General features: G+C 32.8%; 1 protein-coding gene across 8 annotated transcripts in view; it reads right to left on the bottom strand.

The window, feature by feature from the left end:
* VIRMA (vir like m6A methyltransferase associated) overlaps positions 1-19,490 on the bottom strand; it is a 90,300-nt gene that overhangs the window by 20,372 nt on the left and 50,438 nt on the right. For 4 of the 8 annotated variants that reach the window (XM_074269282.1, XM_074269291.1, XM_074269261.1 and 1 more), the window contains exons 4-12: positions 18,967-19,015; positions 16,921-17,089; positions 15,704-15,829; positions 15,011-15,343; positions 12,808-12,933; positions 10,765-11,911; positions 6,661-7,152; positions 5,603-5,757; positions 3,363-3,445 (exon numbers count right to left, since the gene is read on the bottom strand). In XM_074269282.1, coding sequence (XP_074125383.1) covers positions 3,363-3,445; positions 5,603-5,757; positions 6,661-7,152; positions 10,765-11,911; positions 12,808-12,933; positions 15,011-15,343; positions 15,704-15,829; positions 16,921-17,089; positions 18,967-19,015 — 2,680 coding nt within the window. The remainder of the gene's footprint in view (positions 1-3,362; positions 3,446-5,602; positions 5,758-6,660; positions 7,153-10,764; positions 11,912-12,807; positions 12,934-15,010; positions 15,344-15,703; positions 15,830-16,920; positions 17,090-18,966; positions 19,016-19,490) is intronic. The other 4 variants (XM_074269299.1, XM_074269272.1, XM_074269327.1 and 1 more) reach the window with 2 other exon arrangements.

Here is a 19,490-nt window from a genome sequence, read left to right as displayed (position 1 = left end):
ACTTCTCAATTGATGCTTCATTGTCCTCTCATCTCCAACCCCAACTACCACCACTATCCACCAATGTTTTACACAGACCAAGACTTTAAGTTCTAGCCTACAAGGAACCTCCTCATTAAGGTGGAATGAGTGCCCTATGATAACGGTCAGAGCAAACTCAAACTCAGATCTTCAAACTCCTAGATCAGTACTCTCTATTATATCAAAAATAATCAAATAAAAGATTACTCCGGCCCTAGAACTTACTCCTTGAAAGTACTTTTTTAACCCTTGATCTCCTTGTAATTGGATGGGTCTTCCTTAAGCTTTTATTTAAGAAGAGTGCCGAGGCCAACCACAATGCTGCATTCCTCATTATGCTGCAGTCTAAATTTTTTCCTCTCATACCCCTAGGTCAGGTCATGATACATACTGGATCTCATAGCAGTAGCAGTAGTGGAAGTAGGAGAATTATTAACTAAAAGAGGTTATGTCAAGGATCTTCCGCCTGCTTTATAAAAATGAAAGGAAGTACTATACAATACTGTGCAAAGGTAACCAAATGTGGTAGTCAAAAAAAGCTAATATGATTTTTAGGCTAAATTTTTTAAAAGGATAAGAAAAAGACCAAAAAAAGATAAGAATTCTATATTCCTCTCTAGTCAGATATGTAGGACAGAAGACAATGAAACTGAACACATTATTAAGAAAGTTAGTGATAAATTAGAGAACATTATAAAAAAAAAAAAAAAAAAAAAAAAAGGCAACCAAAATAATGACCTGGAGAATAGTTTAATATGAGGATCAATTAAAATTAAGTATGAAAGGGAAAAAAAAAGACTTTAAGAGATCGTAAGAAAGATCTTTAAGAATTTGAAAGGTTAACAGATAGGACAGAAATTAGGCCAATGCAATCTGCTCTTGTAGAGTAAAACTAATGAATGTAATTTATAAGAAGAACCAATCTTGACATAAGGAAAAAAACAATCACAGCCATGCAAAAATGAAATAGCTTGCTTCAGGAAAGACTGTGCTCTTCCTCAAGAGAATTCTTTAAGCAATAGCTTGATGATCATTGATCACTGATGAATATGCCTACAGAAGGGAATCATAGTAAGCTACAATGTGGAAAATTAAATCATATCTTGAATCTCTTCTAATTCTGTGAATCTATGATATATACAAAGTGAGCATTAGGAAATCACAAAAAAAATGACAAACTACTTGCTTTTATAATGAAACATCAATTAATTATCCAAAATAAGTACCAAATATACATAAAATGCAAGAATTCACATGGATATAAAATTGTTAACATTATCGTCAGAATTGCCAGAAATCAATGACAAAATGAATTAGCCCTTGACCTGAGTGTCACAATCAGATCTTTGAAGTATAATATAAACTAAGTTTTTACATTAAGAAATGGGTAAGTTAAATGTTTCAAAATTACAAAGATAAGCATAATCTCAAAGAAAATATATGAATCACCTCCCCTACTCCTTTGCAGAGTTGGGAAGTTAATTAGCATGAAACATTGCATATATTTTCAAATTTCCTTCATGTATTGATCACTTTTGCTGATTTTTTCCCTTAAAAAAAAATTCTTAGTTACATGGGATGGTTTCCTGGGAAAGAAGAGGAATGAGATACAGAAGGAATTTTGGCAATATAAAAACAAAAGCTATCAATAAAAATTCTTTTAAAAAAGAATGAAATTTAACTTGAACTTGAAATTAATCCATGAAGAGTAACAGGAAATGAAGATTAGATTTGTGATTTCTTTGTCATAAAGAACTTCAGAACAAAGAAATTCCCTCTTTTTTGTTGTTATTGTTGTTGTTGAGTCATTCCAGTCATATTTGACTTTTTATGACCCCATTTGCGGTTTTCTTGGTATAGATACTGGAGTGATTTGCCAGTTCCCTCAACCACCACTTCATCTTATTGACAAGTAAACTGAGGCAAACAGGTTTAAATGACTTGCTCAGGGTCACACCTCTGAGCATCTGAGGCCAGATTTGAATAGGAAGATGAGTATTCCTGACTACATGCTCAGCACTCTACCCACTGTGCCAATCTAGCTTCCCTAAATCCCACTAGAAACAGTTAATGCAGGTAGCAACTTACATGTTTTAGAGAGTTGTCTGGGAACCAGAGAGGTTAAGTAATTTGGCAGCTGTCATCTTGTCCCAGGCAGCAGGTGTAAGAGGTAGAATTTGAACCCAGCTCTTCATGGCTCTAAGGCCAATCCTCTACTTATATGCCACCGTAAACAATAACATGTAATGCTGCTAAAGCAGTTAGGCAGCACAGTAGACAGAATATTGAATCTAGAGTAAAGAAGACCCAAGTTCAAATCTAACTTTTGACACTTACTAGCTATGTGATTGTGGGCAAGTCATTTAAACTCTACTTGCCTCAATTTCTTCAACTATAACTAATAACAACTTCCAACTCCTCAAATTTGTGAAGGTAATATTTCTCAAATGCTTACCTGGAACACTGCAAACACTTAATGAATGCTTGTTAATTTAACTTTTTACTTTTGATTTTTCAAAGCACTTGCAAAAACATTTTTCATTTGATCCTCATGATACTCCTTTTTAAATTAATAATAATTACAATAATGATAAGATTATAGCAGTGAGGCTACAAAGTCCATAGAAAACTGAATTCAGAATCAGAAAAATCTAGGTTCACGTCTCAGTTGACCCCGACTGGCTCTGTGACTCTGACAAACACACAACTTCTGAAGACACACTGACAATCAAGACTAAATTGCAGAGTAGGGTCTGCTCAGTATAAGAAGAAACAGCTCTTCACCTGAAGCTCCCAATATCAATGTAATCAAATATCTAATTGGGGGGAGGGGAGAATATACAGACCCAAAACAAAAACATTAACATCATTTAGACTGTGCTTTTAGATTTTCAAAAAACTTGGCATATTTTAATATTTTATAAATATGATCGTCACAAAAGTCCTATCATGTAGATATGATTGCTATCAGGCTGAAAAAGTTAAAGGTTAGGAGACTGGGCTGTGACCACACTATAGAATTAATGTCAAAAGTTAGTTAAAGTATAAGTACTCTTGACTAAGATAATTATTTTACCCACCACAACACATTCTTGGGAGTATATCAGAGCAATATCTGGCAAATATACTAAAAGATTTAAACAAAACTACAAAGAATGGGATATATGTGTAACTCTGAGTCTAATATAAATATATAAAAAGCCCATAGTCAAATGTGTTTCATTAACATGATGATTGTGTGATAATAGAAAATAATTTTTTCTATTCCTTGAGGATAATTTATTTCAATATTTCTGTATATTTTGATAAATTTTCCTAAAATCAAGTAAAAACTTACTAACCTGTTTAACATATTCAATTAGGCTTGGGATACAATTAATTTCAAATCTAAGGTTTTTCAGAGGCTCCAACCACTTGCCAAGTTCTGAAAGGAAAAAAGAGAACTTTAAACTTTAAATTAAAATGAAAACTTTCAAAATAAAGCCTGTGAAAAGATTCTTGACCAAGGCAAAATAGTGATATCACATAAAAATTTTCTTTCCACAAATTAAATTCTGCTCAGCCTAAAGAATATTAAATTATGTTTCTGCTTTCTTGATGAATGGTTTTAGGAACTTCAAATAATCCTTAAAAAGAAGGTAAGAGGCAGTGTCGTAAAAGAGAAATTGTACTGCATTTGAAGTCAGAACATCATGCATCAAATTCCATCTCTGATATTAAGTAGCTGTAAGACCCTGGACAAGTCACTTAACACATTCTCAGTCTCAATTCCTCAAAGACCACTCAACTAAATGGCCTCAGAGGCCTCTTACATGCTTCTGATCTAATACCTATATTAATATATTATTCTTGAAATATGTAAAAACTTCAGTTATTTGGTTTCTAAAAACAAGATTTCTGTATTTCCCAAAAACTCTTCTTGATATCCATTTAATTATCAATTTTCAACCTTATCCCCAACTTCAAAACATTAATTTTGCTTCAATTTCAAAACAAAAATTCAATATATTACAAACAAGAAGGGGGACCCATGATTTCACTGTTATGGGAAACTCTCAAAGGAGAAAATCAGTACCATCTCTGAACACTAAGTCATTAAATCACTTGTCCAGGATCATACAACCAGAATATGTGAAAACTGGGACTTCATTTCGGGCTCTCTGGTCAGCACTCTCAAAATGTTAACTCTGTATCTACTCTCTGTGTGTGGGCGTGTGTGTGTACATATTATGTATTATTAGATATTTTATTCTCTTTATGCATCTAGTATGTACCTATTTATACATCTCTACTGTTAGAACACAAAATTCCTCTCTATCCACTATATCAACTTATTCTCAATTACTACTGATTTTAAAAATAATCTAGGGAAGAAATCATATCCCTCAATATATACCATAGGATGGTTAAGTCTTCTTTGCTTTTATTAGACATTATATTAGTAAAAATTAAGTATTTATCCATATCAAACATTTGTACATGAAAAACTAAATCTACGTGAAGATATATCTCTCTCTACTAGAATGAAGAGATCATTTAAACAAAAAGATAAAAATATCTACTACAATGGATTCAAATTCTACCAGTGGCTATAATACAAATGTAGCATGATCATCAAAAACAAATTATAGGGGCACCTAAGTTATGAAATGAAAGAGAATTGGTCCTAAAGTCAGGTGGACTTAAGTTCAAATCCAGCCTCAGAATTTGACCAGTACTAGCTGTGTGACCCTGGGCAAGTTACTTGACCCAAACTGCTCCACCAAAAATAAATAAATAATAAGTTTCATGTGCGAGCAACGCTAAATAAATAAACATACTCTTAGATTAATGAGAAAGAAAATCAAAGTAAAAGACTCTTATTTTGATAATGATGAATGGACAAAATAGCCAAGTGAATTTTTTTATGGAAAGCTATTTAATATGCCAGAATATAAATCTGTTACCTGATACCTAAGATTTTACCTGTTAGATAAAAAGAAAAAAATAAGCAACTAATTTAAAATCCTAAACACAAAAATGTAAGTAAATTTTCTTCCTATTGTAATATAAAATATTTCTAATTAAATATGAATACACATTAGAATTTTGAAAAAATGTCTTAGATAAGATTTTTCCAAACATATTTTATTCAAAATCAAGGGTTTTTTGGTTTTTTTTTTTTTTTGGTTTTTTTTTTTTTTTTTTTTTAATAAATGTCCATTTTCAACAAGTCTCCACATAATTCCAACAGGTCATGGCAAACCACAAACAATTTATGAATAACTACAATAGTAGACTATACCTACAATGAAGTAGATAACTGCAAATTTTAAAGTGAACACTTCTATTCCAGTTTTAAGTAAGCCGCTCTTACTAGTCAATCACCAGCTTCCACAATTATTTCTAAGAAAAGGCATATTTCCAATAATACTTTAAAATTCTTGGCTTCATATAAAAGCTTCTTCAAATGAAATTTTATTTTAAACAGTGAAAAATATATCAGCATCACTCTATTCAAAACCTGATAAGACATTCAAAACCTGATACTTAAAAGTTTTCCTAGATGTTCTGCACACATTAATAACTTCATGTACCACACCTTGCAATTTCGTGTTATTTTCATCTGCTTTACATAGCTTCAAGAGAGGCGCTGCATGTTGCTCTAGCATCTGGACATCACTAGAAGACTGAACCACCAACAAAACAAGTATGCACGCATAATTATAAGCTACCGATTTCTTTGACTTGGAGTCCCTGAAACAAGATAAAATTTTTAAGCTCTTGGAAAAGATACATCCATTTCTTCATTCATTATAATATGAGAGGTTTTCTAGGTTCTCTGGTACAAAATGATAAATCAAAATATGTTTCAAACCACCTCTTTTCTACTGAGTTTTAAAGGAAATAAGATTGTTACAAATGCCACACAACATAATTTTCAATTACCACAATGTAATTTCTGAAGACAAGATTATACTATATTCAAACTCAGTTCATATTAACAAATGCATAATATAATGCAGCAGTTCTCAAAAGTTTTTGTTCAAGGCAGAATAATATTCTTTACTACAAGAAACAACAGCAATGGAGACTTATCCATGTGTATGCCAACTTAAGTTCACAGCATACACTTAGTGAATCATAAAAACGATGGAAATGACAACACAAGCCTTCACAACCACAAAAGTAAGCATTATTATGACAGATACATATATGCTTCCTTCCTACATTATTTCACACAGAGTAGCCACCGACACTACCCGCCTGAGGAAAGGAAGCAGAAGTTCAAAAGTTTCTCACAACCCTGTAGTAGTATCTTGAACACCAACATGACAATTGTAATTTCAGTTGTAAATCATTACTTTATCAGAAAGAGATATGTGACTACAAGATACACATAGCATCACAATGCCAACTCATTTCATTAGGTCAGTCACATCATACTTTTGGCAACATAATATTTCTGTAATTCTACCTTTTAATCAATTATTATGTCAACTTGAGTCAAACATCCCGAAAATATGTTAATTCTTATTTTTGAATCATCTTCCTTTGAAAAATATATTGAATTGATCTAGTTTTTCATTATATTGTGAAACAAAAACAAAACAAAACAAAACAAAACAAAACAAAACAAAAAAACCAGTAAATAATTACCCTAAAGCCTCTTTGGAATAGTACTCCATTAAAGTAATAAGACTCTGGAGATTCTTTTCAAGACTGAAGACATGACCAACAGCTGCTCTTCCCACAGGATTAAAAGTAATCTGGTAAAGATTATGAAGGGTTCCCAAGAGATCTGAATGATCAGTTTCCTCATTGTTTGTGCAACGCTGAAAATGACAAAATAGTTCTGTAATAAACTGCAAAGTCTGAGTTGAATACTGTAGCCACAAAGCAAATGTATCATCAATAACACCATCAGCCTGGAGACCATCTTCTTCTTCTTGATCAAGAAGGTGACAAAGAGCTCTAATCAGCAAGTTGGTCGCTTCATGTTCCGAGAGAAAAAAAAGAAGACCCTTTTGCGACTGTGTAAGAAACTTCAAAACATCTCTCATAGCCTGCAGCACAGCAGGGTGAGCGCTTATTGCTGGAACCGACAGCAGTAAGGTAACCAATTCTAGGAAGTGGTGGCTGTGGAGGTATCTGTAAGGAATATAAAATGTATATGTCACCATTGGATAGCACTACATCCTTGTTTTCTCTCACCTCCACCTCTTAGAATTTCTAGTATCCTTCAAAGTTCAATGCAAACCCCATCTTTTACAAGCCTTTTCCAACTCCCCTATTACCACTGACCTCTACATTATTTTACGTTTCGTTTTTGTAAACTTAAAAGCATGCATTGTCTTGTCCAGAATGTAAGCTCCTTGAAAGCAGGAATTGTCTTAATCTTTTTTGTATCCCAACTGGGATCTGAGAAGATACCTGGATACCTGATAAATGGCCACTGAACAATTTCCTTGAATGAAGAACTTTAACAGAAAGCACAGTATAACCATTATTTTCCTAAACTATGTCATAAACAATAATATTTGGGAAGATAGGTAGCACAGAGTATAGAGCATCACTGCTGGAGTCAGGAGGACTGAGTTCAAATCCAGTCTCAGACATTTGACCCTTACTAGCTATGTGACCCTGGACAAGTCATTTATCCCAAATGCATCTTATCAAAAATTAAAAAACAAAAAAGAAACAATAATACAATCATAATATTTAATTCCTTTCACTACATTTCAAAAATATTCCTCCCTTTCCCAAAAATTCTATTTATTGTAACATAAACATAATATTCTTCCACTGATATTTTCTAAGGGCTGGAAATGGATTGTCACCCCTATTTTATCCTTTGGTGGAAAGAAAAATAATTCCATGAGAAGTTCTATTCTAGGTCTCAAATGCTCAAATGTTTGCTTAATTAACATCCATGAAATTTTTTTGAAGATACTTAATTTTGCTACAGGTATATTAGTATCATACTTTATAGATAAGAAAACTGTGACTCTAAAACACTGAAAAACTTCATTCCTGATTCCACTAGTAGCTAGTAAATGTATTAAGTAGGATTGGAGCCCAGATTGTTTAAAAAATATACGGAAGAAGACAAGCTTGGTAGCAGAAGTCTGCAATCCCTGCTAGTATAGGAGGCTAAGGTTAGTGGATCAAACATGTATATGAGTATTCTGAGCTGCCATATCACTAAAAACAATCATCAGGTGGCTCCTCTATGGTGAGCTTTTGAAAGTGGGAAACCACCAGCCAGGAAGAACAAACTGGCCTCTGTCAGGAACAACATATCAAAATAACAAACTAACAGCAACAACTCAGGTCCATAAAGAGGCTCCTGCACTTCAAGCATTTCAAATGAGATGTGGAAACCTAATCTAAAACAAGAACAGCAGCAAAACCCAACCAAAAACAATAACTACAACAAGAAATCTACACTGAAGCAAAAATTCATAATGTTACCTTAAAACAGACAAGCTGGGTATTATAGATGTTACTATGTCAAATTAAACATGTATTTTAAAGGAAATTTATATATCAGAGACTGATAGTCTCACAGAGGATTTTTCGTCCTTGTATATTAGAAACTTTCATGTTTCCCAATTCATAATAAAAATAAGTTAAATAAATATATAAAATGTGTTGCAAGTATTTGTATCCCCCTACAGATTGCAATTTCCAAGATAGCAATAGAATTCTTATCTAAAGGTTTTTCTCTCCTCAGCATCTAACACAATACTCTGAACAAGAGTTGCCAAGCGAATCTAATATTATTTCACATCTATGAAATCTAAAAGTTCCTTTTAACTCATCCACTTAAACTCAAGAAAATTTCCCATAGAATCCCCTACTTATGCTATCCATTAGCTTCCATATAGGCAACTACACTTAAGGCAAATACAACCTAAAATAAGTCAAGTATAAAATTGTAATTAATTGCTTATACATGGATTTTCTGCTGTCATTTTATTTCTCTCTCCTTAAACAAAAATTATCTCTTTGTTGATTTTTTTTATTTCTGTATCTGAAACCCCAATTCTGCAATGAAACTCAGCCAGAAATCTAAGAAATCATGTTTAGATGTGGAAGGATGAAGAAGAGCAGAAAATAAGTTATAAAATCCTACCAATTTCCCCTCAAAATGAGTGGTAGTATAAAGAGGAACTGACTTGGAGTCAAAAAACCTGGGTTTAAGTCTTGGTGCTGCACTTTAGCTTTGGTTGTTGTTGGTGGTGGTGGTGGTGGTTCAATGATTTTCAGTTGTGTCTGACCCTTCATGACCCCATATGAGTTTTCTTGTCAAAGATTCTGGAGTAGTTTGCCTTTTCCTTCTCCAGTACATCAATTCTGTCCAGACAATCAAAGATTAAATGACTTACCCAAGGTCACAGAGCAAGAAAGTGTCTCTGGCTGGATTTGAACTAAGACCTTCCATTGAGCTACTAGCTGCCTTCTTCTTAGCTTTATGATGCTTAGATCTTCCCAGTCTTTGTCTCCTGATCTATTAAAAATGATGTACTTAAACACAATTACCTCTCTCAGCTAGGACAAATTACTTACATTAATCCTATATCCCCTTAAAAACTCGTAACTATTTTTTCCACTAAATACAATTAAACCATATGGCACTTATGGTAGTATTATTCTTCTGAACTAAATAATAGAATATAACTCACATTCATCCTTATTAAATTTCTTCTGCTTTAAGTAATCAAAGATATAAACAAAACAATTCTCTAGAGAAGAATTGCAAGTTATCAACAACTATAGGAAAGTAATAGAAAAGAGATGGATATAAGAGAAAGTTTAATTAATGTGAAAACAAGAAATGTCAACAAAAATATTTAAATATTTTAAAAAATTAACTCCCAAAAATAATTCTTGTTAAATTTGGTTTATGATATCAATCTGTCCATCTATTTTGGATCCTGATTATGGTATTAGCATCATTATCTACCCATTCCAACTTTGAACCGAACACAAATTTGATAACTATTTCAATCACATCTTTATCCAAGGAAGTAACTGATAAGAATAAAAATATCATCAAAGACTGTTATCCAGGATAACAATAATCCATTAATTAAATCTTTTTTGGATAGGATCATTCGGCCAATTATAAATCTACCTAAGTTACCATTAGTCAAAATATATTACTGAACTGAGTACAATCAGCATTATTAAACTTATCTTGATAATTCAGTAGCATTATAGACATCAATTATTATATTGTTCTGTAGATAATGTACATTTGTGAATCAACTTGTACCCATCTTCATTGTTCTTTTGATTCTTAATGGAATAAGAAAGAGGATTAAGTCACAACATTTCAAGAATTTGTGATATAGTGTAACTTTCCCAAACTTTCTTGGTTTGTAGTATTCTTAGTAATTTTTTCCCGTGTTGATCCTGAGCCAAATGAACCTAAGAGTTCCATTTATTAAGTAATTAGGTTGAAATTTTAAATATCCCACATTGCTTCTGTGAGTTCAGACCTTGGGAAACATATTTTGAGAGAATATGCTCCAAACTCTACAAACTCTTCCTGATCAGATAAAACTACCCAAAAAGGCAATTATTTTCTTTAAACCTTCCTTAATAGCTGACTTTCATTAAAAAAAATAATAATAATAACCCACCTTGCTATCCACGACAGTAGGATGAAAGACCTACACTTAATTGTTTGCGTTTGTGTTTAATGTGATTTCCAATAAAATATTTAGTTGAAAAATAAAAATAAAGAAATCTTACCTGAATAAGACAGGATAAGGATCATCTCTCTCTGGAGGTCCAGTAATCCTTGCTATTGTCGGGAATGACTTCACAGGAGGCTGAACCATTGTGTGAGGTGCAGTCTCCATTAAGTGGAAAATTTCATCTAAGAGATTAATAAGCTTTTCTATCTCCCCTTCAGTTATAAGAGAGGATTCCAAAAGATGAACTATATCCAAAGAAGTTTCCACTTCATTTTCATATTCAGGATTTGTTCTCTCAAGTCCAGGGTCTGTGTCCTGCTCAGATTCGCTGTGGTTAGGAATAGAAGACCTCTCTGCCAACTGATCACCAAGTCTTTTAATTTCAGATAGAATCTCATAGAAATGACATTTCTGGAGAATTGCAGAACCAGCAGTAACTACTCTCACAGTCTGATCCAAGAGAATGAGCTCCAAAAGCTTCTGATAACCACTTTTTTCATGTAAGTCCTGCCTGCCTCTTAAAAAATCCTCCATGCCTTCAGTCATACTAATAATACTGTCCAAAGCTTTAAAAGCATTTAGCTTAAGAGAAGATGATACATGGTCAGCAAATAGCAGTTCAAATAATCCACTGATAACTCCTGCTTGTAAAAGTCCCATCACTCCTTGAGGCCCACATTCTGCTAGCGAGGATACTAATTTAGTCCCAGCTTTGAGCTGCCGGACATTTAAGGCAATGGGCTGACGGAGAGCTACTTGTAAATTCAAGGCTTGCATGGTCCAATCTACCAGCTGGCCAATGTAGTCTTGTTGTGCATTTTTGAACTGCAAATAACTTAATCCTTTTACTATTAAACCTGGAACTTCTTCCAAAGCTGTGACCCACTTTGGACCTCTATCTTCCTGATATAATTCTAAAAGTTCCACTAACTTTACTGATGCTTCTACTGCCCCTGAATTTTCTTTATCAGGACCTTGATCTTTCATCCTGCTGACTTCAATTTCAAAAGTTGTCTTGTAAGGGCAGCTAAAGTATGCAAGTGGTACAAGTTCTCTGTCATATGGATCATATGTCATTGGAGGCACGGAAGCTAAATCCTCAGCAGTATATTCAACATCAAAGTTCGGATATTTAAAAGTCTCACGTTCTAAATCAGCAATTCCATCTTCATCACTAGAAATTTGCTCATAGCCATCATCTCCTGAAAGTAAGTTAAAATAATACGTAAGCATGACAAAATTATTCCACAAAATAATAATGCCTTGATATTTCTCTCATGACAGCATGGAGCTTCTTGAAGACTACTCTGAAGAAGAGCACAAGCTCTGGCAGAGTCTACCAAGTTGAAAACATTTTGAAGAATATGGACTTCCTATTATTTATAGCTGTTATCTAAAGTATGGCTTAGTTAAGTCTGAACTGGCTATATACCATGTAATGAATTTTTGGAATCATAGCAATTCACAAAGAATAGTGGAATTGCAAGACATGTCCATATAAATAAGTACCCAAATCAAAGAAATAACAAACTAAAAGTATCTCAAAGTTTCAACTTCATGTCTACATCCTTTTAACTCACTGAATAGTAAAAACCATTATTCTGAATAACTATTAAGAAAGAAAACAGAAACTAAAAAAATTCTCTTTCCCAGATTTCTTGCAACTGATAAAAAGTTATCATTTGAGGAGGAATTAGAAAAAGAAACACAAGACACAGTGACAAAAGCAAAAAGTAAGAATTTTTAGACTCTTCACCTTTAAGAAAAGAACCCTAAGTGTGTTATTACTAAAAACAATAATCTTTGTAGATAAACTATTAAGCACTGTAAATAATATCATGTCACCTTTACGTTAAAAGGTTAGATTCCATAAAAAAAATTTTTCCTCAACAAAATTTTAAATTTACATTTTCTAAGTTGATGGGAACTCCTAACACCCAAAACTCCTTCAATTCTAAGCATTTTCACTATGTGTCCTTCAAGCTGGAACTCTTTCCCTCCTTATCTTCCCTGAAGGCTAAGCTAATTCCCACTTTCTGCAAAAAGATTTTACTAGTCCTTTCTTAGTGCCTTCCCTCTGAGACTACCCCAAATTTACCTGTATGTATCTTGTTTGTACACAGTTGTTTGCATGTTGTCTCCCTCTTTAGACCGTGAGCTCCTTGAGAGCAGGAACTATTTTTTTTTTGGTCTTTCTTTGTATCTCCAACACTTAGCACAGATCCTGGCACATAGTAGGCACTTAATAAATGCTAGTTGATAGACTGACTGAATACAAACATAATTATACATAGTCATCTTAAAACACTGGAGCATTCCAAACACTTATAAACTGATGAACAAAACTTTTTTAGCTAGAAAGAAAATTATGTTGCTCTAAAATTTTGAAAATTAATAATAAAATTCAAGTATTCAAAATTAATCATGGAATCTTTTTAAAGAAGTAATTATTTTTAAAAGATCTTAAAAGATTTAATATGATCTATGTAGTTCAGCAGTCTCTTCCTTATTTTCTACACTATGTCCGACATGGATTGTTCTACTGCAACTTTTGATGCTTTGACATTGTATAACCTTTTCCAGACTTCTTCTGAAATACTCAATTCTACAGCTTTCTCTTCCACTCTAATGTTACTTTTACATATTTCATTTAAACATTTATAGGCCTGAAGGGCTGTTTCTTTTAGAACTTTTAGAACTTAGGATTTTTTTGAATGGTCAATTTTTGGAATATTTCTCTCACATACCTTTAGCATTTTCTAAGGCTCAAAACTATTTCGCCAGGCCAAGACAGAATTGATATTTTTACTTAGTAGAGATTAGCTAAAGTATCCTGCAGTTAAAATCAAATCAACCAGTTTTTCCATTGTTTTTTACATAAAAAGTTTCTACTTATTTTTGTCGTCCTAACAAACTCAGTGTTTAACTATTACAATAAGGAATGAATAGGAGGAAGACAAATGAGAAGCAACATGGTCTGCCTCAAAGCCAGGAAGACCTAGCTTCAAGTCGTTCCTCAGACACATACTAGCTGTGTAACCCTGACTTCCTAGTGCCTTAGCAGCTTTCTAAGACTATAAAATGAAGAAAAGGCACCAATTTGCCTTGGTTGAGGAAGTTCCAGAGTTCTCTATGTCAATGAAATCAAAGGTCCAGAATATATCCCTACCTGGAAAACAAGCAAGAGTTAAGTAAAGCATCTAAATTCAAAACTTTTCATGTGATGCTTCCCCCTTTTTGATCATTCCATTCACAGGTACCACAGCAGAACAGATAGAAGGTTAGCATCAGTCATAAAGCTTTAAGTTGAAATTCTGCCTCTGACATGTACTAGGTATATAACCATCAGAAGTAGTTTTACCTCTAAGGCCTCGAGGAATTGACTTGCACTATAAGATACAAAACAGTTGGAGATTCATAAAAGTAAAAGAATTTTGTAAACAATTCCTACACAAATGAAATCTCAACCTTGAACTATATGTATGTAGATAGATATGTGAATATACATATACATGTATACAAACACATATATGGCCAGGTATGTGCCTGTCAAACACAAACACAAACAAACACACACACACACACACACACACACACACACACACACACACACGAATTTGAGAACAAAATGCACAATCCAAAAACTAAAACTAAAGCCTAGGATTCTTGAATATCTTGAAAATTTCCTTTAACCATAAGAATAATTTTATCAAACTTAAGTAGCTGATAAACTCTTGCTAACAAAAGATACTAATTCATGCCTGCCTGTAGGCCAACTTATAGGCAAACTGTAATGTTTGGCCACCACACCAAGAATCCTGCTTCTTGTTCTATTCTCACCTTCTACCCCACCAAACTCCCATTCCTTTTTCTTTTCCAGTTCAGGAACCTTAATCAGAACAAGTCCATCATTGTTCCTAGTATGAATGTGTCAATTAATTTCATTGTGGTTCTAATTCATCATCCCTATAACATTCCAAATAAAATATCCCTCATTGGCCACTACTCTTGTATTTATGTTAGCTTCCTTTAAAAGAATGCGTGCTGCTTGAAGGCAGATACTGTCTTAACTTTTGTGTTTATATCTTCAGCACCTAGCACAGTATATGGCAAACAGAAAGTACTTAATCCTTTTTCATTCCTTCACTCAAATGCAAGTTCACCAAACATTGTAAGAAAAGACTATATGTCATACTTTATCATTAAACTAAAAGCTGATTTTTTTTGGCAGAATTTCTAAATATATAAATCAGAATTATTAATTTTCTTTAGGAGTTTTACTATTTTGCTATAACACCTACCTTCACCTTCTTCTTCTTCTTCTTCTTCTCCTTCACCTTCTTCTTCTTCATCTTCTTCTTCTTCACCTTCTTCTTCTTCACCCTCTTCCTCTTCTTCTTCTTCATCTTCTTCTTCTTCTGGGATACTCTCTACTGTATGACCATCTTCCTCATCTTCATCTTCCTCTTCTTCAACATCTACATCTTCTTCATCTTCACCTTCTTCATGATGATCCTCTTCTACTTCACCTTCATCTGAATACTGCCCTTCTTGATGAACAGAAGTCCGATCAGGTGAAATGGGCTCAAAGTAATCTTCTCGTTGAGGAACATCATCTTCTTTCTCACCAACCACTGAAAATTAGATTTTTTAAAAGAGAACAATTTTAATGTTTTAAATAGAATGAAAGGAAAAACTTCTTATCTTTAGCAAGTATTTCCTAAAACTCACTTCTCACTAATAATTAGAGAATAGCCAATAGTTATCACCAATAGTTAAAAATACACTTTACCCAGAAAGTATAATCAAAATATACAATACTATAAGATACTGCAAATACTATATTGTATTCTAATAATATCTTACTGTCTTTTTGATCCACTAAAATATTTTTATCTTCAAGTACTAAGTAATACTGAAACTTTTGTTCACTTTTGTTCACAATGGTGCTAATCAGAAAAATGAAAAATGAAATAATTCTGATTTTACTGTACCTGGTACTGGCAGAGGTTCATCATCATCATCATCATCAGGTGGAGGGGGTCCTGGAGGAGTCCTTGGTCCTCGGGGCTGTGGTCTTGGAGGACTTCCATTAAACTGCTCTTCCTTCTCACCATCTGCTAAATTTTTATTAGAATAAAAGGCATTGTCATATAAAGTAGTAAAATGATAATAAACATATATAGGACTTTATATGGTTTGCAAAACACATTATATACATTATCTCATTTGAATGCAATACATTAAAAAAAAAAAGGCTCAATATTAGAACTAATAATCTATTAAACTGATCAAGATGATAAAATTTTATTTCATGGCTCTTGATATTTTGTTAAGTAACCTTTATTTCCAGAAATCACAAAACATATGGATGCTAATAAAAAGCAATGTCAATCTACTTCTTTACCCCTCAAGTATATAATACTACAAACTTCAACATCACACAAGGAGCAAAACATTGACTTATGAAAAACATGTGATCTTGAAAAGTTTACCACAAAGCAAATTTTGGTAAAACAAATCATTTTCACATTGACCTCCACTTAATTTTGTTATATGTCCTTAAATAGCCTACTGTACACACCTTATACTAATGACAGTACCAAGTGATGAAGAGGAATAAGATTCTCTGGACATCAGCTCCATAATCTATAAAAGGCAAGAAGCTAACAATCAGAAGTTCCCAATTTCCCTGCCTTCCATTTAATGACATTAAGACCATATGAGAATTCTAAGTGGTTCCATCAACAGGATGTTTCAGCAATATGTAAACTGCTAAAAAAAATTGATTTTGTGTATTATTTTGAAAATTTCAGTTAAAGTGTGTCTTCTAAAAATTAATATTAAAACCATTCCATATTCTATATCATTATGGAATCATTTCCATGTTACAAGATTTTTTTATACTCTATTAGTTTATTTGTGAATATACTATAAAACTTAAAACATAAGTTTTATAGTAAATTCATTAAATGTTCTTTTTAAAATTCGTTCTAAAAGATTTTTTAAAAGTATGTTGTTTTGAAGAATTCAAGAAAAATTAAAAGACCGATATCTAATAACATGGCTATATAGAAAAGAAAGTTGACCTGAGATCTTAGCTGAAGTGAGATGCAAAGTCCAAATATAAAAAAACTTGTCTTATTTTGATTGGAAAAACAAAACTATTCATGTAGTTTTCCCTGCTTCCTGGAAATTCTGAAATGCTTACCATGTTTTGGAGTTCTTTTTACACTTGGCTGCTGCTGTGGAGGTGGTGGAGGTGGAGGTGGTGGTGGAGGAGAGTCTCTATCATGACTTATCACTCTATCAACGGATCCATATATTGCTAGTGTCAGACAGTTGTACCAACCTCTTAAAACCAAGCCATCAGTATTTACCTGATTTGTTTAAAAGAAGCAAAGGGTCAAAGGCTGAAATAAAATTTTAATATGACTTAAAATAAGTTGAGATAATACTCTAGGTTCTAACTAAAATCACTATTCAAAATATTCTGAAAATTCAGGGATCAAAATTAAATAGAATTGAAAAGTAAAGGCTCAATATTTCTCCATGTGGTAAATTTCACAATCATGGACACCTGCAATCATGGACGTATATTTTCAATATCTTTAAGTCCTCCAGAATTCTATACACTATTTCATCTTGACTCTCTAAAAAATTCATCTTCCCAGATCCAAAGGTAGCCCAGAGAATGGAGATGAGGTGAAGCATGGAAATTACAAAAACCTATACGATCATAACAAGTAGATTCCAATGAAGCTCATAAAAGTATCAATGGCCCTCATTTCCTTACAAAATGTATTACAAAGGTGAAAAGAGCAAATCAGACTTTATTCATGAGTACTTTCTACAGAAAGAATGAGTAGATGGAAAGACTGACAAAGCAATGATTCCCTATACTCGAAATTTATCCCAAAACATAAGCTATTTACCTAAGCCACCTCAATAATAAAAAAAATCCATAGTAGTCCTTATATTCTGTCTCCATTTTCACATAATACAACCCCTTTATTCTTAAGAAGAAAATCTTTAAAAGGTATTACAGATTAGGAAAAAAAAATTCAGTTGCCAAGACTTCTAAGAAAAAGCTAGGCTTGTCCTTAATTCCCAAGAAATTTAAATGGAAACTTTCATCTCAGTAGATAAAGCTTTTATATCATTCTATTACTCATTCTTTGAGAAATATCATTAGCTATTTACACATATACATAAATATGTGTGTGTATAAATACACTATATATTTTCTTAAAGCACTTTAGTCTTTTCATTTGATGCTCACAACAGTCATTAAAGTAGACAAGGCAACTATCTCCATTTCAAAAAACAGTTTATAGGATTGACTTTCCTAAAATCACATAAAATGACAAAAAGAGATCCAGATCCTGATACAGTCCAGTACTCTTTAAAATCCACCATGCCACATTAAGTGCCAGTATGGGACAAAGTACCCACCGAATGAAATAATTTCCTCAAGGAATATGTATGACTTGGAAAAAAAGTGTCAATACCACAGCAGTTTTGAAGGGATTGCAATACTAAATGAAGGATTCAAGCCTCTTCTGAGGAAAAAATGCTTAACAACATTATAGTAACCCTTTGAGATCAAAGAAGAAGAAAAAAAATTAATGTCTAAAGCTTGAAAATGTGCAAAAGATTAAATATTGTAAATGAAAACTCTAAAAGTTCCTTATGACTCTTACACCACTATTACTAACCTAGAAAGGTTTAGAAGACTGATCATGAGACTTCTTTTATCCTTTCCATTAAATAACATTTAGATGAAATGCTACAAAGAAACTACTTTCAAATTTAAAAAAAGAATATAAACTCATTCTGATGGGCTGGTAGAATATATCAAAATATTCAGTTTTCACAAAATAACAACCTTAAGTCACCCACCCAAAAGTATAAGGCTTAACAATGATGTCTCTTACTTGCCTGCCCTCTTCTACACGTGCCCACCTAAATGTAAACAGGGAAACAAGAGCTGTTGGGTAATCACTAGAGAAAAAAGGCAGGACAGGAATAGAACCACATTAGAATGTTTCTACTACACATAAAAATCACTTTTTGATGCAAAAGTAGACAAGGCATGAGGTCCTTTGTTGAGCAGCAACTGATCTAGCAAAACAGTTATTCGATAATCATTAGTTTATACATATTCAACTTTTCTGTTAGAGAGAAAGACTTGGAACTCTTCAAAAATTCAAATGGTAAATGGAACTTTAAAATGAAAAGAGGGCTTTCACTTTACCTTTGCATTAGGTCTAAAGATGATAGAGGTGTTTTCATCATAGTCCAGACTATGAAAAAAGTAGAATAAAAATGAAAGCTCATATGTAATACTGTTCATAGACTATTCAAGTCATTACCATAACAATTAGTAATAACAGTAATTTGTACTAGACAGTACATAATTAGTACATTAAAAATATTTCCATTTCTTACTAAAAACTCATTAACATGCTAAGTTCTATGATCTTTCATAGATATATGTAATATATAAGTGTATATACATGTATGATTATAGATATCTACATATATACATGTGTGTATGTATTTGCACTTAATTGGGGTGGAGGAAGAAAAAGGAAAAGAAGAATTAAGTAAAGGGTGTATAGTAAAGAACAAAAGAAAACCTACAAGGAAGCAAAGAAAAGATGCACAGCTCTAAAAACAGTGTATAGTAGTTATTTTATAAGTTTCTTGAAATGGAATGTTATTGCTTTATACTTTGAATCTTCTTTTATGTTCTGCTATGCACATAGTAATGTTTTT

The sequence above is a fragment of the Sminthopsis crassicaudata genome, chromosome 1 (genome assembly GCF_048593235.1).
Source record: "Sminthopsis crassicaudata isolate SCR6 chromosome 1, ASM4859323v1, whole genome shotgun sequence".
NCBI lineage: Eukaryota > Metazoa > Chordata > Mammalia > Dasyuromorphia > Dasyuridae > Sminthopsis > Sminthopsis crassicaudata.
Note: the sequence above shows the minus strand (reverse complement) of the source record. Positions and strands in the feature narration are given on the sequence as shown.